The sequence below is a fragment of the Daldinia decipiens genome (assembly GCF_022478715.1).
Source record: "Daldinia decipiens strain CBS 113046 unplaced genomic scaffold F4813scaffold_42, whole genome shotgun sequence".
Taxonomy (NCBI): domain Eukaryota; kingdom Fungi; phylum Ascomycota; class Sordariomycetes; order Xylariales; family Hypoxylaceae; genus Daldinia; species Daldinia decipiens.
This window is the reverse complement of record NW_026054585.1, coordinates 284,268-302,954: the sequence shown is the minus strand read 5'-3', so window position 1 is coordinate 302,954 and position 18,687 is coordinate 284,268. Positions and strand designations below refer to the sequence as shown.

Below are 18,687 nucleotides of genomic sequence, written 5' to 3'. Positions count from 1 at the left end.
TTCTTTTTAGTATTTCGTTGGACAAGGCAATCCGGAACTCAGCCATACGTTGCGTTGACCTCCTTCCTTTGGTATATACTCATCGTGTTTAACACCGATTTTATTTACTAACCACCCACGATGGGTGGTTCATCGGCGGATCCGACCCAGCGCGAGGCGGATCAGCGCATCATGGACGCTATGATGGCAGGTCTTCCCTAATTAATCTACCTAAGACTCGAAAGGGTGGTATGCTAACTCTAGTTATTAATAGAATGATCTCGGAAATACTCGTCTTGAAGAACTTGCTAGAGATACTGATGAAGATCGACGTCGGAGTCGTCAGACCTTCCAAGTGAACCGCCGTCCACTCTCGACGCAACGCGAGGAACGACCTTCAGCAAATGACCCTGCTGCGGGCTGGAAGAGTGAGTTATATGATATACTCATCATTGCTACTACTTGATACGAGACTAATCAATTGCGATAGATGCATTTAACGAGGGTTTGTTTAACGACTCCGATTATCATGCGGTCAAAGATCTTGACTCGCTCGATGACGGGAATGCCCATCGCCTAAACCGAGTTGCAGCGAAACCGGGAATCGGGGGCGGTGGGAATCCTGCTGGCTACAACAGCCGGCCTCTGGCCTTTACTTCTAAGGGGAATGTTCCGACATATGATCCACTGTACGTAACTGTTCATCCTCTAAAATTGATATAGAATCTATGCTAATTCAGTACCAGGAATCCCGGTTATTTTAAGAAGCCAAAACAGCTCTCCCAACCCCTTCCACCGGGACATAGGGAAACTTCACTAGGTGGTATTGTGCCACCTGGGGTTGAGGTGAGACGATGGGACTCTAAACGAGCGGAACAAGCCGGTAACCCAGTTCACTTCACCCCTATGCCCAATATACCTGGTACCAGACGCGTTACACCGGTCCAGGTGAGATCGCAACGACTTCCTACTCCAGGCGTATTAGGACGTGGCGCTCCGCTGCGGTTGCAACCTTCTCTCATGCCGCATGAGCAAACGAATACTCTGCTCCCGCACCAGAGACGACCAGCTGGACTCGTTCACAATACGCTTGATCAAAGCGGTGAAACTCATGTCACTGGTGGGAATTTGATCCAAACCGCGACGCTTAAACTAGGTCGAGTTATTTTCCGAGATGAAGATGTTGCTATTATGCTTGTCGTTGGACTAGATGAATTTAGCCCTGGCCAAGTTTCCCTCCATGAAAGACCGAATGGTGCCGTTATCTGGAATCTAAGTATCAATAATGGCAGAGCGACAAGAGGCGATATCCGTCTCTGCTTGCAACCGTTCCAATATGGAAGTAGCGTTCATCTTCGACGACAAGATAATGAGGCTTCCGATGTGCGATCGAGTCAGATACGATTCGGCAGTATTTCAACTGCGCAGAAGTTCGAAGGAGTAGTAAAGTCTTGTCGGAAGCAACAGGAGAATTCTCGCATACCAATCCTCATGGAAAAGAGTGAATCCGAGCCCGTACCCGAGCTGGAAATTGAGACAGACAGCAAGGACTCGGAGAAGAGAGATGGACAAGCTCCAGAGAATCATGTGTCTAAAACTGACCGCACTAGAGTCGACACCATGGCTTCTATACCCCTTAAGCCTACATCCCCTAAACCTATCCCGAGCACGGAGATCACGAATGAAGATTTGATTGATCTTAGTTCTCCTGAATCCCTTAAGAGACCGAAGTCTCCTATGGACCTTATAGACCTGGGTTGCCATGAACAGTCAATAGTTGATTCTATAGGCGATGCCGAGCCAGCTAGTCTCCGAAGAGAGCCTGTAATCGCAGCGTCTATCAAAAGCACATTCCCTACGATCGCCCGATCTCAAACCATTTCGCCATCAGTTACGACACAGTATAGTGTTAGCTTCAGCACAGCTACGGTTATTTCTACCTCACAACTCGAGCAGGACGTTGTGACAATCGAAGCGATCACAGCTGGTGTGGGGATGTCTCAAGATTCCCTTCGCGTACTTTATTCCCTAACAACCAGAGACTACAGGCGCATGATAAAAATAAGCCGAAACCTTTTGGAATATCTCATGTGGGCTCATAGTTCATCATCAATAGCGCCCATTAAACAAGCGGCAATGCAGGTCGCGACGATGCAACTTAAGCGATATGAGGAATTCGGGGACCTGAATCAAGACGAGCAGAGAAAGGCAATTGCAGTCTTATATGCGAATATCCTACATGGAAACGCTCCGATTATTCGCTCGGTCGACGAGATGATCATGTTGCGACAATACGCGCGCCCCTGCCCCCCTAGAGTTCGCCGTTTTAACGAATTTTTCTTCAGAGTGACTGAACGCTTGGGAACGGAGCAGCCATCCACAAGCAACAATGCTTTCGTCTCAAAGGCTTCACAGCCAATGGAAAAGCATCTGGAAGATGCGCGACCTGTGCATGAAAAGCAACGGTCTGCACAGGAAGAGAAACTTATTGAAATAGAAGAACGACCTGAAGAGGAGACGGTAGAGAAAACCAACAAATTCTTGGCTCTACTAAGGTATCATAACAGAGACGCTGTAAAATCAGTCCAACTAGAGGCCAATACCTTGACGTACGCAATGAGCAACTCATCGGCGTCTACTATACGGACTGATGCAGTCCTCGTGCCACGTACCAACTCAATGCAGGAGACGGATGCTTCTACAGACCGTACGCCGACAGTTCATGGCATTAATTCCTCTCGTTGGGCAAATCAGTCGCGCGATACATCTACGAGCAATGTCGATACGGAGAGCCGTCGCAACTCCCCAGTACCAAGTCACGGACGAACCGCAACGGGCGACCTAAGTTCCCTTTCGGGCATCACGGCGCGACTTGCGACGCTCGAATTGGTTGATGCACTTAATTAGTCGTTTCCTCCTAGAGTTCTTATTTAACATACCTCATATTTTGGGTTACGAATTTCAGGCACACATCTCTACGTGCTTATGAAGTTGAGCCTACGGACCAAATTCAGGCTCTGGCCATGTGTTTCTTTTCTTTCTGACGTCTTGATAAGAATCTCGGGTGTCGTCTCCTGTTTGTACTCTTTTATGACGAGATCAGAGGATCCAGCTCTCATAAGACAATAGGCCAGCCAACTACGTTTTAGGAGAACAACTGTTGGTTGGGCAAAGAAACCCGAGCTTGACGGCAGAATTCGACGTGAACAATAATAATGCATAACAAGCTCTTGCATGCCTAAGTCACTGCTAGATACAAGCAAAGTTAGATTCTTGGCCGAAACCTCGGGTTAGCCGCGACGATGTGATGGCATGGTGGAGATTGTTGTTGTATATAGGTGTGGATAATGCTAAATTAATAGTGAATGTAATGAGTCCTGTAAAGCTGATGTTGTCTTCGTGCGCCGTGATCGGTTGACTTCTCGTGGGAACACATAATATGTATTGTGCTATCTCTAGCCACACGGATTCAGCGCTAAGGCTTAAGGGAGCGCATATATGTAAGGTTATGTGGCTAGACGGATTGGAGCTGTAGCCTCGGCTGTTTGGCTATGACTGGCAATATATTAGTGTAGGTCTAGGTAGCATTGTTGTCTTTATGCTATGTTTAGCTTATGTTAAAAGCTTCAATAGAAAGCTCAAGAAGCTAAAATGTGTAACTAGGTACCTTTGTTTATTCTGCGTAAGAGCTTTATAAGGCAATTGATGATGTGTGCAGTAAGAAAGAGGCGGTCACGTTGTGTTTCTGACGGTGGCTTTTCTTAGGATCTTAGATTTTGACCGATAGCCAATTAAGGAGAGGGACGGGATGACCCTTGAACCGTTGCTGTGTTGGTAGCTTGTGACTTGTTTCCTTAGGAGATGCGTTCCCCACAATGCGTAGGTAGGTACATAGGTAGGTACCTAGGTAAGTTTGACGAGGGTACCTACATGTAGGTATTCGTTTTTGCTGTTTTATGCATAAGCCTCTTAGTTAGCGAACATACTTTGAGTTAACTAAAGGTATTATAACTATGCATATATACACTAGAAGATGCTAGAGGCGGGACTCATAAAGTACGCTCATGTTTACTTATGTACCTTAGGTACTCATGTTAAGGTGGCATGTAAGGATGTAAGGTACATAATATGGTAAAGGGAAGTTGCATGAAGTACATACATAGGCATGAGGCACTAGTGCGGGCCATTGATGACAAAAGAGTAAGTGCATAGGTACAAACCTCACTAGGTAGTGTCTAGTACCGCTAGTCCACTTAGGGTATTACTACAGTGGTACTACGGCTACAGGAGACCTTGTCTCCACCAGCTGGCGTCGAGAGAACCAACAACATTGCCAGATACATTGGGGATTTTGGGGCCTGACTTTTTGCCCTTGACTGCCCGAGCCAGCGCCAGCGGAAGGCAGATTTCTGGACCATTGCTGCCATCTTTGCGTATGTACCTAACCTAGTTATCTTTCCTTAGAACATCCAATCCACACCATCCACACGCACACACAAACCCTCCATAACCTCCATAACCTCCAAATCCCATTCAATCAAAGGGATTAGTCGACCCAAGACTTAATAATTGTTGTTAAGTCACCTTTGGGTGTTTATTGTTACTTTATTACTTTTTTAAACGACTGCGCTACAACCTACACCCCCCGTCAATGCGCAACCAATATTAGGCGCCCTTTTTTTAAAACCTAGGTAGCTTAATGACCAGACGGAATAAAAAGTAGCCACAAGTAACGACATTCTTTTTCGATCCACATTCTATCCACCTTCTTACTTTCTCCCCTCTGCTTTTATTTATCTGTGGTTTCTCCTCTCTTCCTCGCTCAACCTCTTCCCCATCCTGCACTTCCGGTTTGTTCCCATCGTCGACGCCACTCCGCCGTACGTCAGACAAGCATATCGTCGATCCGTCGATCAGTCCAGCGTGGTGTCGACATCGCCATAGCTCGACCAAACACCGTTGTCGAGGAAGGAATAAGATACCGGGTAGCACGACGTATTCGGACGGAATATACCTGCTAGCATAATGAACGTTTTGTTATCGCCGCAGCCGCAACCGCCGTCTTTCTTCTCTCATCAACACGAGACCAATAGACGGTCGCCTACTCGCTCAAGTATGTGAATATATTTAATTCCTCAGCTTTCTTATTCCGAGTCATGTGGGGCCTTGTCTTGATATCCCTTAGCTGTGTGCGATCCCGAGCTGCGGACTCGACTAGTCTGCATCTAAGGAGATCCAAACAGGCAGCAATATATACTATATACTAACAATTCTGTTTAATAGTTTCTCCTTTTCATAACACCATGGCTAGTAACCGGAAGCGAAAGGCCGACGACGATGGCGATGAGATGTCGGTCTCGCCTCTCAACTCACCTGCTGCTCAATCACGACAGCTCGCGGCTAGACCATCGAAGAAAGTCCGGGCAAATGAATTAGCCGGGCGACCTCTATCGCTCCCTCGACTCCTCGAGACTCTCGACATCACGCAACTGCGAACTGTACTACAGACGATCTGCGAGCGACAACCAGAAATTGGAGAAGAGGTCGTCAAAAGCGCTCCAAAGCCTTCCGTCGACTGCGCCCTACAAGTATTAAAGGAGTATCAGGACAAACTACGAGATGCGTTCCCCTACGGCGATTCGAGTTCCGACTACACATACTACCGGGTCAAGCATCAACTAATGGCGCTGATCGATGCCCTTGCTGACTTCACACACCAATTCCTTCCGCCTAACGAGACAAGCGCCAACCTCTCGCTACAATATCTACATGGCGCCACGAAGGTAGTACACAGCTTGCCTGACTGGGAAAGCCAAAGCCACCGACATCATAAAGAGAACGTCTACTACGAAATATCACAAGCCTGGGCTCTGGTTATCAATGAAGCCTCCAAGAAAGGGGCCGGCTTCCTCTTGCATTCGGGCGGTTGGGACCAAAAGCTTGCTAAGCACAATCTACAATCGGGTGGCAGGTTGGGTGCTGCTATCTCCTCTATGGCCGCGAATGTCGGATGGGTCGGTGGAAGTTCAGGCAACACCGCTTCGAATACGCCCGCCAACCAAAGCTCCATTCTGGACCAGTTAATGGCTGGCAATTATGGCGCGCCTGTTCCGGTTGGACGCTGGTAGAAACTGCCACCACCAGGGGGGGAGTCAAGACAAAAGACAAGATGAAGGAGGTGGATTTGGACGGGCCTAAAGGGGCACGAATATTAATGAGCAAAATGATGTTTCGCTAACATCCAGCATATGACGGAGTAAACAGTCATGCAACAGGCATCGAGGATGGACGCATTTGCACATACCACCACCTCGCAATGAGACTACGATGAATATTTTTGTTTTCCTTCCTTTCGTCTTAGGGGGCATGGCATAGGTTCATAGATTTGTCGGCCAAGGGTTCTTTGCTTTACGGTTACTTACTACATCGCGGCGTTCTAGCACTTACATCATATCACTGTTACTATCAATTCATGTTTTTTCTTTGTCATCCTGATATCCCTCCCCCTTTTTTTTTTCTCCCATTTCTTCATCCGAACCAATTACACATTACGGATACCTTAACTACTCTCGGCCGAAACCTTTTCTGCATAGTGGATGGAGCGAACCAACGAACGGAGGAACTGCTTCTTGGGTACCTAGTTAACTGGCTCATTAGGAACAGGCGGTCCTATCTACTTCCTACTTGTTGGTCGGGGCGCCTTATGGTGTAAATACAGCTCATACTGACGCTGTTATAGTCGGAGCAAACGTGAGTGGCTCACTGGTCTGGCATAGGCATAGAGACATAATCATTACCAGCGATTTAGCTGTTATTGAAGACGTCACGATTTTTAAACAGTGTTTTGTTTACTTCTGTGACTTGTTCGTGTTATTTTGCGTCGACATCAAGTCGGGTTGACGGATATACTGCCAAAAGCGCTCTATGTATTTTGTGGATTAAACAGCAGTGAGGGCTCTAGAGCTTCTAGAGTCCTTTTCTATAAAGGAAGCGAATACCTGACACAAACGGTACTAAGGTTGTATTATCTCAATATAGAGCGATTCATATGTAAGTCGGACACTTGCTCACTGGAGTTTCTGCTTTGGTGATATTCTACGAGTAGATTCCGGCAATGGTTCTTCGTAATTAGCCATGTTTCTTTCTTTCGAGAGCTAATAAGGATTTCCCGGTATTGGTTACCCCTATTTCACCTTGCTAAGTTGTAACACGCTTTGTAACTTCGTAAAGGAAAAGGAGCATACATTCCTACCCGAGACATAGTTCAGCAGTAATTTAGGTAGCCTTGTTTGCCTGCTCTTTGTAATACGGGACCTAAGGTCTTGAAATTCGGGTTACAACGGGGTAATTAAAAGGCTATTGAGCAACTCAAGGTTCAGGTACCCGGTAAGCTAAACGCACGGGAGTACCTAGATGGTGGAACTGACTCTTCGTCTCGTATTCTATACCTTGGATACCTAGGTAGGTTTCGACGGTGAATTAAATTTCACATCAGACGACTTATCCTATGTCTTCGAGCCCGGGCGGTGCTAAACTGCGTATCCGCCATCAGACTTACCTACTAAGAAGTCACTTAATAGCCTAGGAACATTATAATACGTCTATAGATTGTATTAGTGTGAGCTTATTATCCAATATTGTACCATGATGATTTTCAAGAGGAAAATAATATAATAGGTAGAATAGTTCGTCAGTTAAAAGTACCAGAGCTTCTACACAAGCTCGTATAGAACTACCTGCCATGTGTGTGTGCCATAAACCTAGAAAGGGGGCGGTTTTCCTCCGTAGTCTAATATCAGCTCAGCTCAGTGTCAGCCTAGAATTCCTGTGAACATAGAGCTGAACTCCAGTGGAACGATCTTAGACCAAGACCAACATCGACGACTTCAAGGCGCCTTAACCATACCGGATGGTCTGAAGCTTATTTCCCTGTCCGCCCCCCGCGAACCCGATAGTGGATTAAGCTTTAAGGTGGCATACCATTAAGTCCTTTAGGGTCATTGCAAATATAGATACTTTTAGGAGTCCGCCGCTCATTCTCCATTTTGACTGCAGAGCCTCCTTAGTTACTTAGGTAGGTACACGCACTCACCTAACTATAACGGTGCTATAACGGTGCTGGACACATGGTATTCTAGAGTTCTTCTGTACTCTTTCTAGAGAACACATGTATAATCACTCATCCGAAAGTCTCTTACAATAGCCATTTCTCCCATGAGATAGCTCACCCTGACAGTTTTGGTCGTCCAGGACAAAAACAAGAACAAGCAAAAACCTACAGGGATGACAGTGAGGAGAGAATATGTCCGTATCAGATCATGCCAACAGCTCTCTACTGCTGCGATCTTTAACCTTTTAAATAGACACTTTAGAAGATACGTAATATAACCTATTTTCACTTAGGATTGGAGTCCAGGCAATTTGCGGGGTCCGTAGGTCTACGCGGAGAGCCTCATGTTTATACTCGGCTTTTGCATTATGCGCTCTATTCGGCCTCGTCGATACTAGGTAAGTGAAGGCACGAGAGCTTGAACACGTTGTCTACGGAGTGAAAGAAACATGTGTCCTTGATATTAGTGAAGACATAAATATACCAGTCAACCTCAAGATTATTCCATTCTCACCAAGCAACAGCGGCTCATTCAATAATTCATCAGCTTACCTTTTAATTTTCATACATCCGTATAATACCAATAACTTACCACCACTTCCTAAATTCAAAATGGTTACCTCTGGATCTCCTTCTGAATCCCCTCGTGGAGCTCCAAGCAACATTGATGCTTTTGCTCTGTTTGAGGCTCTTACGGGCCACAAGATCGACCGACGCTCTATTTCTTCTAGGACCATGTCCGAGGACTACGAGGTCCTCGGCAACGAGAGGGATGACCGCCCTCTCCTTGGCCAGGAACCTTCTCCTGATGAGCCGCCCAAGGATGTGTTTATTGGTGCTATCAACCCGTATGCCCTGGTTGAGGCCATGATCGGCCATCGATTGGACCGTCATGCTCTGTCTACTGCGCGCATCCTCTCGGATGTCCTACAGACCGACTACGAAGAGCTCTTCGACCTGAAGCACAACTCGGTGCTCTTTGCTGGCCTCAAGCTCAACGAGGAGAACCGCCAAGCCGAGGAGATCTCCGAGAAGGAGATGCAGATCCTTGAGGAGCGCGACCTTGTCACTCCCGACTTGTCCCGCGTCAAGAAGCTTGACGACCTCGAGAAGATCGGCCTCAAAGAGGTCGGCGACGTCCGCATCAAGATGGCTCGCATGCAGAACGGCAAGCTCCGTCTTGTCCTCGATGGCCAGTCTCTCGGCAAGACTATCGGTAACCGCGATGTTACCGAGACCATCAACGAGCTCGTGCTTCCCTTCCGCCACGGAAAGGAAGACCACTCGTGGTCTCCTCCCAACAGCTCCTGGCGCGACATGAACGAGGTCATCTTCCGGAACATCCCACGTCGCTTCATGGACGGCCCACCCTTCGCCATGCACGGCAACTCCCACCAATTCCGGGAGCAATACCAGCACCGCTTCGACGACCCGACCCAGGGAGCCTCGAGCAACAGCTGGCTAATCGCAGCCATCTTCTCCGTGTTCTGGGCGAACCCCGCCATGATCAACCGATCCACACGGATGACCATGACTGGGCCCATGGACCGCGGCCGCCGCACCCTGAACGTCCGCTTCCACGACAAGGGCGGCCGCAACAACGCCGACACGGACACCGTCGAGGTCGACTACCAGATCCCCGTCAACAACTCGACCGACATGCCCATCTACTCGCGCTCCAGCGACGGCTACGAGACCTGGCCCGCTCTCTACGAGAAGGCCTTCATCAAGTGGATGACGCGTTCTGAGGACCGCGGCCGCGTCGACATGACGCAGGCTCACAACGGCGACCCAATCAAGGCCAGTGCGTAGTCACCCATTCCATCCATCCCATCCATATTTAATATTTCTTTTTCCCCTCCCCCTTTTCTCGGCCCGCACCGACAGACAAGTCGGGGAATTCCAGCCCCCCAAGACCAGCCTAACCCCCTTCAGACGTATTAGTCGAGAAACAAAAACAAAAAAAAACAAAACAAAAAAAACAGCCGCTAACATCATATGTGCTTGATTAATATAGTGGCCCAAATTAACGGCCGCGAGCCCCGTTATTACTTCACCGACCGCCACTCCGGGTCTGAGCTCGTAGGCCTCGTGCGCTCTTGCAGCGTTAACAAGCGCACTATTAGCCCCATGGCTGCGTGGACGCACGCCACGGGAGACAGTACGTAATGCCCTGAGTTTTCTTTTCCCTTCTTTTCCGGTCGGCCTGAAAAATTCTCGGTCAATGAGGCGGTGGCGGGTTTCGCCCGAGAGCCAAGCCCTTTTTTGGCTTGTTTTCGTTGGAAGAGAGAGAGAGAGAGAGAGAGAGATAGGGAGAGACAGATGCTGATTCCGATGTTATAGTGTTCCGCGGAAGCAACCTGGTTGCTAACCACGCGTATTCGGTCCTGGGCTGGGTCAGCGAGGGCCAGGAGGATAACGTACGTACCTTTATATACCCCCCCCTTTTCCCAGCCGATCGGAGAGCTGCTGTTTCCGGGACATTGCCGAACCACTGAAATTCTAGCATATACATAGCTAACCCCGATAGCAGCAGTACATCATCATCAGGAACCCGTGGGGCGTGACCGAACCTCGGGGTCTCACATCCTACCCCGGCCTTCTCGACCGCGTTGAACCCGAATTCTGGCCGCCGGCAGCTCTCCTCGACCGGGACGGCGTTTTCAGTGTCGAGGTTCAGGCTTTTAAGAAATACTTTGCGTGTATCGGAGTTGCCAAATAAGCCAGCCACTCCTCCGTCATCGGACGGTGTGCAAATCGTCTCATAACGTCCTTGTGGGCTGATTCAGGTTTCAGCTGCTCTGCGTCTGTGGGTTTATGGTGGATTTGTTGGGGCTTGGGTTTTCTTGGTTTGCATTATAGTTATCGAGTAAAATTGCCATAGACAACGCAGATCTTGTATGTCTGGGGACTTAAAAAAAGGGGCTGCTTTCTGGAGAGAAAGGTTAGGGTATTAGGTTATAGACGTACAGATTGGCAATTTACCTATAGGTTTATCATACGTGCCTTGTCTATCTTCAGCTGTTGTGTGTCTCAACTAACGCTGGACTTGTTATAGTCCCTAGGTTAGGTATATATGACACCTGTTTGATACTAATACAGGGTCAGCGTACATAGAATCATAATTGGCCCGATTGGGTACAAAACAGGTGTATCGTCCTAGCATTAATATTTACACTACTATATGCTTAGCCACGTCACCGGCTCGAGAAACAGCTTTTGCATTAAACTATTCGTCTGGTTTAAAGCTTCGTCGCCCATTAGTAACAAGACATCACCTTCGCTGTAAACTTGAGGAAGGCTGATTCAGGCTGCTTCGAGGTTGCACCAACGCGGTCTATTTAATTCCCAGCCATCATCCAAGAGGTAGAATTCAGCTTATTGATTCACTACACAATGTGTAGTGAATGGATTTGAGCCACGTATTACCCTATTTCGTATCAGCTTTACTACGGACAAATCTTTATAAATAACCTCCTGTCATGTCCGAGGCCATCATATCCAAGATCCCGTGCCCCACCTATATCATTAAAGGAGCTGATATCTACACAAGCAGGCTCTGCAAGTCATATACCTATGGCGGCGATGAATATGGCTAAAAGAGAGTGCGTCAGGCATGAATCCGAAGTGGGGACGATCCGTTTTACATGAGAAAGCTGACAAGAATATGTTAATTAGTCAAAAGAACGACGTAGGCTGCAGGTCATATGCAGTAGCTAAGTCTAGAATGTTCCGTTCAGATGAGGCTGCGAATATATAATGAGCTCTCCAGGTGATTTCCAAATCAGTAACACAGCTAGCACGTTATCACCACTACTACGGTTCTACGTAGCTGAAGCTAAGTCTCAATCGAAATTTCTGTGAATCCGAACCTATCTTATTAGAGCTGACAATCATTCAATGCCATATGCAATCACTTGCTGTGTAATTATTAGACATCAAGCTGCTAGTGACTACCTGATAGACGTTTTACCTTAGAATCTAAGTTTTTTCTACTTAAGTAATTCTGCGGCGGATTGCATGAAGTTGGAAGAGCTTGAGGCAATAAATCTGAGGATACTTTCTCGTGGACACGTATCGCTTTTCTGAATCTACGTCTCTACTGGCATAATGGTTACACATGAGGATCTTGGCCTTGAGACCGACTTCCTGAAATTGGAGGAAATTCAAGGTCTTCCGCTGGGTTCGCCAGAAAGGAACAAAAAAATCGTCGAGAGATGTAATTGGTACATGTTCTGCGCTTCAGATATCAGAGGGAAGGAGTATGAAGACCCCCACGAGTTTATTCTTTACTGCTATCGAAATGTTCAGGCAAATTGCCCCCCTAAGCAGATGAAACCAAATATTGATATTGCTCAAGAACGCGCAGAAGAGTATGTTCAGAATTTCCTACCAATATCAACACCAAGCAAGGGTTAAACACCGTTTACAATTACTAACACGAAACAGTTTCATTGCCAAATATCATAAACCATATTTGAAGGGCACCCGGAAGTTCATTGAGAGTCTCGATACTGTAAAGGCAAAAGATATACAGGAAACCCTTGACGAGGCTTGGAAAAGGTGGGAGTGCGATAAAAACACCAGGGCTCGTGAATTCAAGCAGGCTATAAATAGCATACCCAATCCAGAGAAAATTAAAAGGGTAGTTTGTTTAGGACTGGGTCGTATACTTATGCCAAACTCTCGCCCCAATCAACAGTCTTCGGAGCAAAATTCCGGTAATACACAAAGGCAGTGTAATATCATCATGCCGCGAAATATCGCCCAGCATATTGCCGCCATCTCACTAGTTAAGCTATTAAGGAAGAAGACGGGCAAGGAGGATATTCCACTCTATACTGCAGATCCCGAATATGGAGACGAGCATAAGAAAGCTCTCGAGACGTTACCGCCACATCTTTGTAAGTTTACCGTTCTCGATCCAAGATACGGTATACACCAGCAATTTACGTATATCGATGACAACACTCTGGTTTTCGATATGACTGGACCGCCCCAATGTCCCACGATGAGAATAATCCAAGAGTTTGCTCGGCCAGTCGCGATTATCACCGGGGAGATTCCTCGCAGAGGGAAGTTTGAGGATAGGCTCTGGTTTGAGGTCCATGCAGAGAACGGCAAGGAAATACAGATACCGGGTTGCGCGTAAGTCACATCAATTCTAGATCTTTCTTCGTATTGCTGACGAGTACAGCCATTTGCCGCTCCCCGATGGCTGTTTTCGATTCGGCGGACTGTGCCCGAGGCGGGTCAGAGACATGATCGTCTACGAATACAAGCAAGAGAACAAGTTTCCCGCGGAAAAGGAGGCATCCGCGCGGAAATGGGGTGCGTGCGATTTGGTGGACTACGGCGATCGGGATAAACTGGACGCCCAAGTCGGCGCGTACTGGCATACCGATACTCGTTTATACGTGCGTAGATCTCGTCCATCCTACTTTCTGAGATTTCTCGAATGGTGTAGCGGCCTGCTACTGACATACTGAGGTCCACAGTAGACTACAACGTCGCTCTCGTCTGAAGACACTTTATTAGGTGGTTTAGCCAGTTTATTCAGTTAATATTATTACCGCGTTGCTTTTAGTTCTGACATTTATAGAGACTGCGAGACCATAACAGGCAAGCTATTTTCCAAGGATGGTTCAAGATGGAAGATGATGAGAAAGGGGTGATCGACAGAGTACAAATTCTAGGATCGTCTGCTATCCAGACAGATAAGTTCGAATTGTTTCCATGCGTCTACAGCTTGAACTATGTTTAGATGGAAATATTGATACGACAAATTGATTTTATGCAGTAGGAATTTAAACGTAGAATTTTATTCCAGTATATTCCATTTTTCTTATATAATAATTACTGGTATAGCACTAGTTTTAATAGCATTGAATGTGGGGTTTTATTCGCCCAGAGCCCACGTTCTTCGAATAAAAAGGCCAAGATTTTGCATACCTACCGCCAACGCCAAAAAATTCGACACAATCGGATCATTTGATTCTAAGACTAAAATGAATCCACCAGGCGCTCTAATATCGCGCCAAGTGGGCGAGCAAAAAGAAAAGTCTTTGAGAGCTGCAGGATTCGAACCTGCGCGGTTTCCCATCGCGGGTTATATGGTATTCTTTTGGAAGACCTAAACACGACGCCTTAACCACTCGGCCAAACTCCCATTGGTCATTGGATGAAACATTAATCACAAATACCGATATTTATACCACGGAAATGTCCGTAGTAAGCAGACTTCTTAATGAGACCGAATATTAATCTTTTTCTCCCTATAACCCTTTTTATTTCATTTCTAAGAGAATTACAATTCGTTTAGTTAGATTATAAAAGGGGGAAAGAGATCTAAGTATCGAAGTACCTATACATTGTTATAGGGCAAGGTATTAATAGCTTTATCTCATGAATTATTATAAAATTTGGGAGCGTGTATTTCTAAATCCTGGTGTAATCCCGAGCCAGATCACCTTGCTTGTCTTTGCCTGAACTATTCGAATTTTATACAATTAAATACAATATTCTACTGTACCACTACTTTTACACGGCACAGAAGTATTTGTACTGTCTACCTTTAAACATGTTGACAAGGTTCCAATGTGCTTTCAAGCGTTGCTTATAAGATGCAATGATGCTTTATGTCTAAGTAAAATCTTTATATGAGCCGATGTGATTATAAACAAGACATATAAATAGATTCTACTTTTGGTGGTCCTGTTCACAGGTTTCTGTAGCTGCGGCCAAAGTTCCTTGTAGAATAACGAAGTCATTCCCTACCTTTCTAGAACCACTTTATGATATAAACCCCAAATCTCTTAGATTACAATACCTCACATAAAGAATATTTTCCGGTGTCTTGAAAAGATATATTATAGCTAAGGCCATGTAAGTTGGTACCCGAAGATTCCAGCGGTCTCTAAACTAGTTTTGTGACTGGGAGGAACTGGAATAATAATAGGTAGGTTTCCAGGCCTATGTTCTTGGATAGTAGGAAGACTTTAAATAAGGACATGAGGTCCTAATTTAAGAGAATAATCGTGACCGTTATTAAATATTTAACAACCTCCTAATTACTATTGATCGTATGTAAGCTTTTTGCAATTCTATTGTTTTACCTCGAGGCCTAATTATAACCATATGCCCTTGGGCCAATATAATCATCATGGCAATAGAAGGAACTATCTTGGTTCTTACCATTCTCTTTATCGTTACCATAGGGATCTATTGTAGAATAGCCCCGAAAACTCCTGCTCCACGGGTATACACTCCAGTGACTCCACAAGCTCTTCGACAAGTACTTTTGCCTATGCAGCTACCCCCCGGTAAATGGAAGACAACTAGCATTAACAGAATGGCGAGATTGCTGAGCCGTATCGCAACCGGATTCGATACATGCAACATGCGGAAACGCTACCAGAACGACTGGAAACTGGGTCATGGCTCCTCAGATGCAGAGATTATATCTTTAATTCAAGTCCTCGGCGAAACCTCTTTTCCGCGTGACTATTTCGCCTTCCTTAAACTCAACAACATGTCGAGTTTTTTCACGTACGAGAATGGGCCGCTCTTACAATTTAACAACGCAGAAGGAGTTAGATGGGATGAGAATGGCCTTGAAACACGGACCTTTGTAGAATGCCTGATCGGAAGAACTGCTCTCAACGCCATCATCTCCGAGATAGAATGCATTGAATCCCTCATGCTGCCATTGCGTGTGCTACACATAGAGATATTTGATCGAGTATGCCTCATCGGACCTAAAGATTGTCGGCGAATAGCCGAGTTCTGGGAGCCTCTATTAGCCCACATGATTGTATCCGATGATGTTAAGAAGGAAGCTTCTCGTTATTCTAACGAACACTTTGGATGCATTTCTCCATTTGTGATGATGAAGTCCCAGAAAAGTTGGATTGTCGTGGAAAATAATGTAAGGAAGACAGGCACTCGGATATACCCAAGTTTTTCGCACTATCTAGAAGAATTGGCAAAAATGGAGGAGCTACAAGCGGATATGCGTGGTATCAGACATATAGAAACACGAATTGCTGCCTCTGACCGTCGTATGTGGAAAACCCATCCTTACGATAGAAACTGGATAACCACTTCCTGATAGAATGGATAGTTACCCTAATTTTCGCTCTGTTGTTACGAGGATCAGGTCAAAAGTCTTGAAATCGGCAAACCCACGAATTGTAACTCCTCACCAGTAATTACGTGCGTACCTAATGCACGGAGATGGAAGCGGAGTTTATTGCTTGATTTATTATTATAATTTGATTTATAATTCAATAACGAATATTATGATATGCTGTCAAACTCTTGGAAAGTTTATTGTTCTGTGATAGGAGTACGCTCTTGTGGAGATTCACTAATGGAACTTCTGTATAAATTTACGATCTTGGGTCTTTAAATGAATTGCTTTGACTGGGAACAAACCTATGTACTCGTCGATATGATTGATGGTTCCAGGTAAGCAGGCGACGAGAGACGACACCATAGTTGTGTCTGGGGTAAAGTGTGGTTACTCCACCAAGAGCTGCAACATTCCATCGAATCGTGATCAAAGAATGGCGATTGTCAGTTTGATCGACCGCACAAAAGTGGGAAGAGGAATGACATGTCAGTTTAATGGCAGTGTATAAATGCAGCTGAATTGGTTGACGCCATAATAAGATGTCAGGTAGCCATGGTGCGAAAGTAGTAAGCGAAGACGCAATGGCAGTTATTCGAAGGCACGCTGCTCATCAGGGGTAACGAAATGTCTAGAGTGAGATCGTTTCCATTGCGTCTACATTGACTTCAGGTCATTATAGGGCATACTCATACCTCACGTAGCATATACAACTAATAAGTCAAACCACCCTTACTGGGGTCGCATCTAAGGCTAGGTTGCAGTTGAGACGTCCGACGAGATTTCCGAGTTGAAAATATGAGAGCGGACTCACAATGGAAGGGTAGTTAATGAGCCATAATATCCATACCTCTCCTAATACACGTTTGCTTGTCTCGGCATCGTTATATTGAGAATATGCACGGACGGAATAATAGATACTACATAGTAGGTTTAATTTGCCGCTGGTTGAATTGGTTGAATTGGCCCAAGAAATAAAATATTTCCTAAAATTTTCTGGTCACGACGTGTTATCCTTTTTACTTACCGCTTAGTGGTCAGCTGGTCTGAAGTAACATAGCCTACTCGTCACCTATCCTGCCCATCGTGGTCCTCAGAACGTTGCGCTAGAGGGTCGAGAAGATCCTTCTTTTTTTTCTACTTGTTCCCAACTCCACATTCATTTGTGGATGCTGTCCTGGACTCTTACGCGGTTTGAGGATGAAGTGGCACATAAAAAGTTTATTAATTAAATAACTGAGTAGTGGTTCTTGGTTCCTTGCTTGCCACTTGCTCATCGTGATGCCGACGAGACCCGGCTCTTTGTGGTATCGTCCCTCGGAGATGCACATACGTCGCAGCAGTTCGCTTCAGCTGGCAAAACGTAATGCTGTCGACAGCACAGCAGTTATAGCGAGGTGGCCGGTGGGTGCTGAAGCCAGCATGGCTTGGACATACTCGACATGGCAAATCGCCTATTAGAATATAAGCATATGGCGAGATTTGGTCCTTAATTGATCTCAGCCTGTCGTCTACCAATCAAAGTAGCCAGGCATTGGATCTATTGGTTGACGAATTGTAGCGGCTCTTTTCGATCAACGCCCGTACCTGCAGTGGACTTACATGGACTTACACGGTGAAGACTGAGGATTGGCTGATTCGTCCTACACATGTCTAACCTACATATGTACATACCTAAATAAATATATGTACAGCATGACGTTTGCCGTATCTTTGTTTCTACCTATGTATGAGTACGGATCCGTACTAGACCAGCCAACAAGATTCCAACTCGTCCAAAAGCAGAAGCGAGACCAATTACACCACCAATTGCACCACCGAGAACCCATTCTTGCCCATCCTGCACGAATCCCTGTCTAGCGGCGAGGGAGCAAACTATGGGGTAATGGTTAGGTACAAAAAACTCCTCTGCAGGTCTCATGATGCCTTTACCTAAGACGCGATTTCGTAACTACATCAACTTTTGCCAGTCTGAGGGCTCCTGTTAGCTAATTCCTTGCTAATGGAATCCATCACGCGGTTACCCCAGATTCCACTTATACATGTTACTATACATGTTTCCCTTACGATTTGGTCCCGCCAAGACGATGGGTTTTCCTGTCTAAGTACACCGGAATTTGCCTGTCTGGTCCTATTTTCTGAGTCTACCAGCCCTAGGAAGCAAAATTCGACTGGACCATGTTGTCATCCACGCGACGAGCTGCGCCGGCAACCTCGCCTAGCGCTTCACACGAAGTCTTGCGTGGCGCCGCCTGCCTTATGCCATCCTCTTGGGGCCATGAAAAATTTTCCTTAATGGGATTCTATTCTAATCTAGGATCGAGTACGTAGTTGCGGATCATGATCGGCTTTGTTCCTAAACTCTCGTCCTGGTGCCACGTGCGGCAAACCTGGAACTTTCTCGAGAACTACGGTGTAATTTATGACAAAGGGGTTGCTCCCCTGGTCCTCATGATAAAAATGTGTA

At 46.1% G+C, this 18,687-nt stretch overlaps 5 protein-coding genes and 1 non-coding gene across 6 annotated transcripts; 5 read left to right on the top strand and 1 right to left on the bottom strand.

Moving 5' to 3' along the window:
* Nucleotides 1-120: 120 nt before the first annotated feature.
* On the top strand, nt 121-2,920 carry F4813DRAFT_399593 (uncharacterized protein; the record flags this gene model as incomplete). Its single annotated transcript, XM_049248189.1, has 4 exons — nt 121-186; nt 254-407; nt 470-668; nt 726-2,920. 4 exons carry the CDS (start codon nt 121-123, stop codon nt 2,884-2,886), a joined length of 2,580 nt encoding a protein of 859 aa, XP_049095883.1. The 3' UTR covers nt 2,887-2,920.
* A 1,797-nt stretch (nt 2,921-4,717) lies between these two features.
* Nucleotides 4,718-6,279, top strand: F4813DRAFT_242981 (Cut8-domain-containing protein). Its single transcript, XM_049240054.1, has 2 exons — nt 4,718-5,092; nt 5,263-6,279. The coding sequence occupies exons 1-2, from the start codon at nt 5,005-5,007 to the stop codon at nt 6,105-6,107; spliced, it is 933 nt and encodes a 310-aa protein (XP_049095882.1). The 5' UTR covers nt 4,718-5,004; the 3' UTR covers nt 6,108-6,279.
* A 2,149-nt stretch (nt 6,280-8,428) lies between these two features.
* Nucleotides 8,429-11,345, top strand: F4813DRAFT_373212 (cysteine proteinase). Its single transcript, XM_049244791.1, has 4 exons — nt 8,429-9,893; nt 10,107-10,250; nt 10,433-10,509; nt 10,623-11,345. Exons 1-4 carry the CDS (start codon nt 8,702-8,704, stop codon nt 10,809-10,811), a joined length of 1,602 nt encoding a protein of 533 aa, XP_049095881.1. The 5' UTR covers nt 8,429-8,701; the 3' UTR covers nt 10,812-11,345.
* Nucleotides 11,346-12,351: 1,006 nt separating this feature from the next.
* Nucleotides 12,352-13,880, top strand: F4813DRAFT_373208 (uncharacterized protein). Its single transcript, XM_049244790.1, has one exon. The coding sequence runs from the start codon at nt 12,465-12,467 to the stop codon at nt 13,239-13,241; it is 777 nt and encodes a 258-aa protein (XP_049095880.1). The 5' UTR covers nt 12,352-12,464; the 3' UTR covers nt 13,242-13,880.
* Nucleotides 13,881-14,155: 275 nt separating this feature from the next.
* On the bottom strand, nt 14,156-14,258 carry F4813DRAFT_t134. The gene has a single exon. It is a non-coding gene; the product is annotated as a tRNA-Leu (tRNA).
* Nucleotides 14,259-15,128: 870 nt separating this feature from the next.
* Nucleotides 15,129-16,374, top strand: F4813DRAFT_399590 (uncharacterized protein). Its single transcript, XM_049248188.1, has one exon. It carries the CDS (start codon nt 15,252-15,254, stop codon nt 16,197-16,199), a length of 948 nt encoding a protein of 315 aa, XP_049095879.1. The 5' UTR covers nt 15,129-15,251; the 3' UTR covers nt 16,200-16,374.
* Nucleotides 16,375-18,687: the final 2,313 nt, after the last annotated feature.

Coding starts and splice junctions, on each gene's coding strand:
- F4813DRAFT_399590 (XM_049248188.1), top strand. CDS start 15,252: ATGGCAATAGAAGGAACTATCTTGGTTCTTACCATTCTCTTTATCGTT.
- F4813DRAFT_242981 (XM_049240054.1), top strand. CDS start 5,005: ATGAACGTTTTGTTATCGCCGCAGCCGCAACCGCCGTCTTTCTTCTCT. Junction 5,093..5,262: donor ACGGTCGCCTACTCGCTCAA/GTATGTGAATAT, acceptor TCTGTTTAATAG/TTTCTCCTTTTCATAACACC.
- F4813DRAFT_373208 (XM_049244790.1), top strand. CDS start 12,465: ATGTTCAGAATTTCCTACCAATATCAACACCAAGCAAGGGTTAAACAC.
- F4813DRAFT_373212 (XM_049244791.1), top strand. CDS start 8,702: ATGGTTACCTCTGGATCTCCTTCTGAATCCCCTCGTGGAGCTCCAAGC. Junction 9,894..10,106: donor CGGCGACCCAATCAAGGCCA/GTGCGTAGTCAC, acceptor TGATTAATATAG/TGGCCCAAATTAACGGCCGC. Junction 10,251..10,432: donor GACGCACGCCACGGGAGACA/GTACGTAATGCC, acceptor CCGATGTTATAG/TGTTCCGCGGAAGCAACCTG.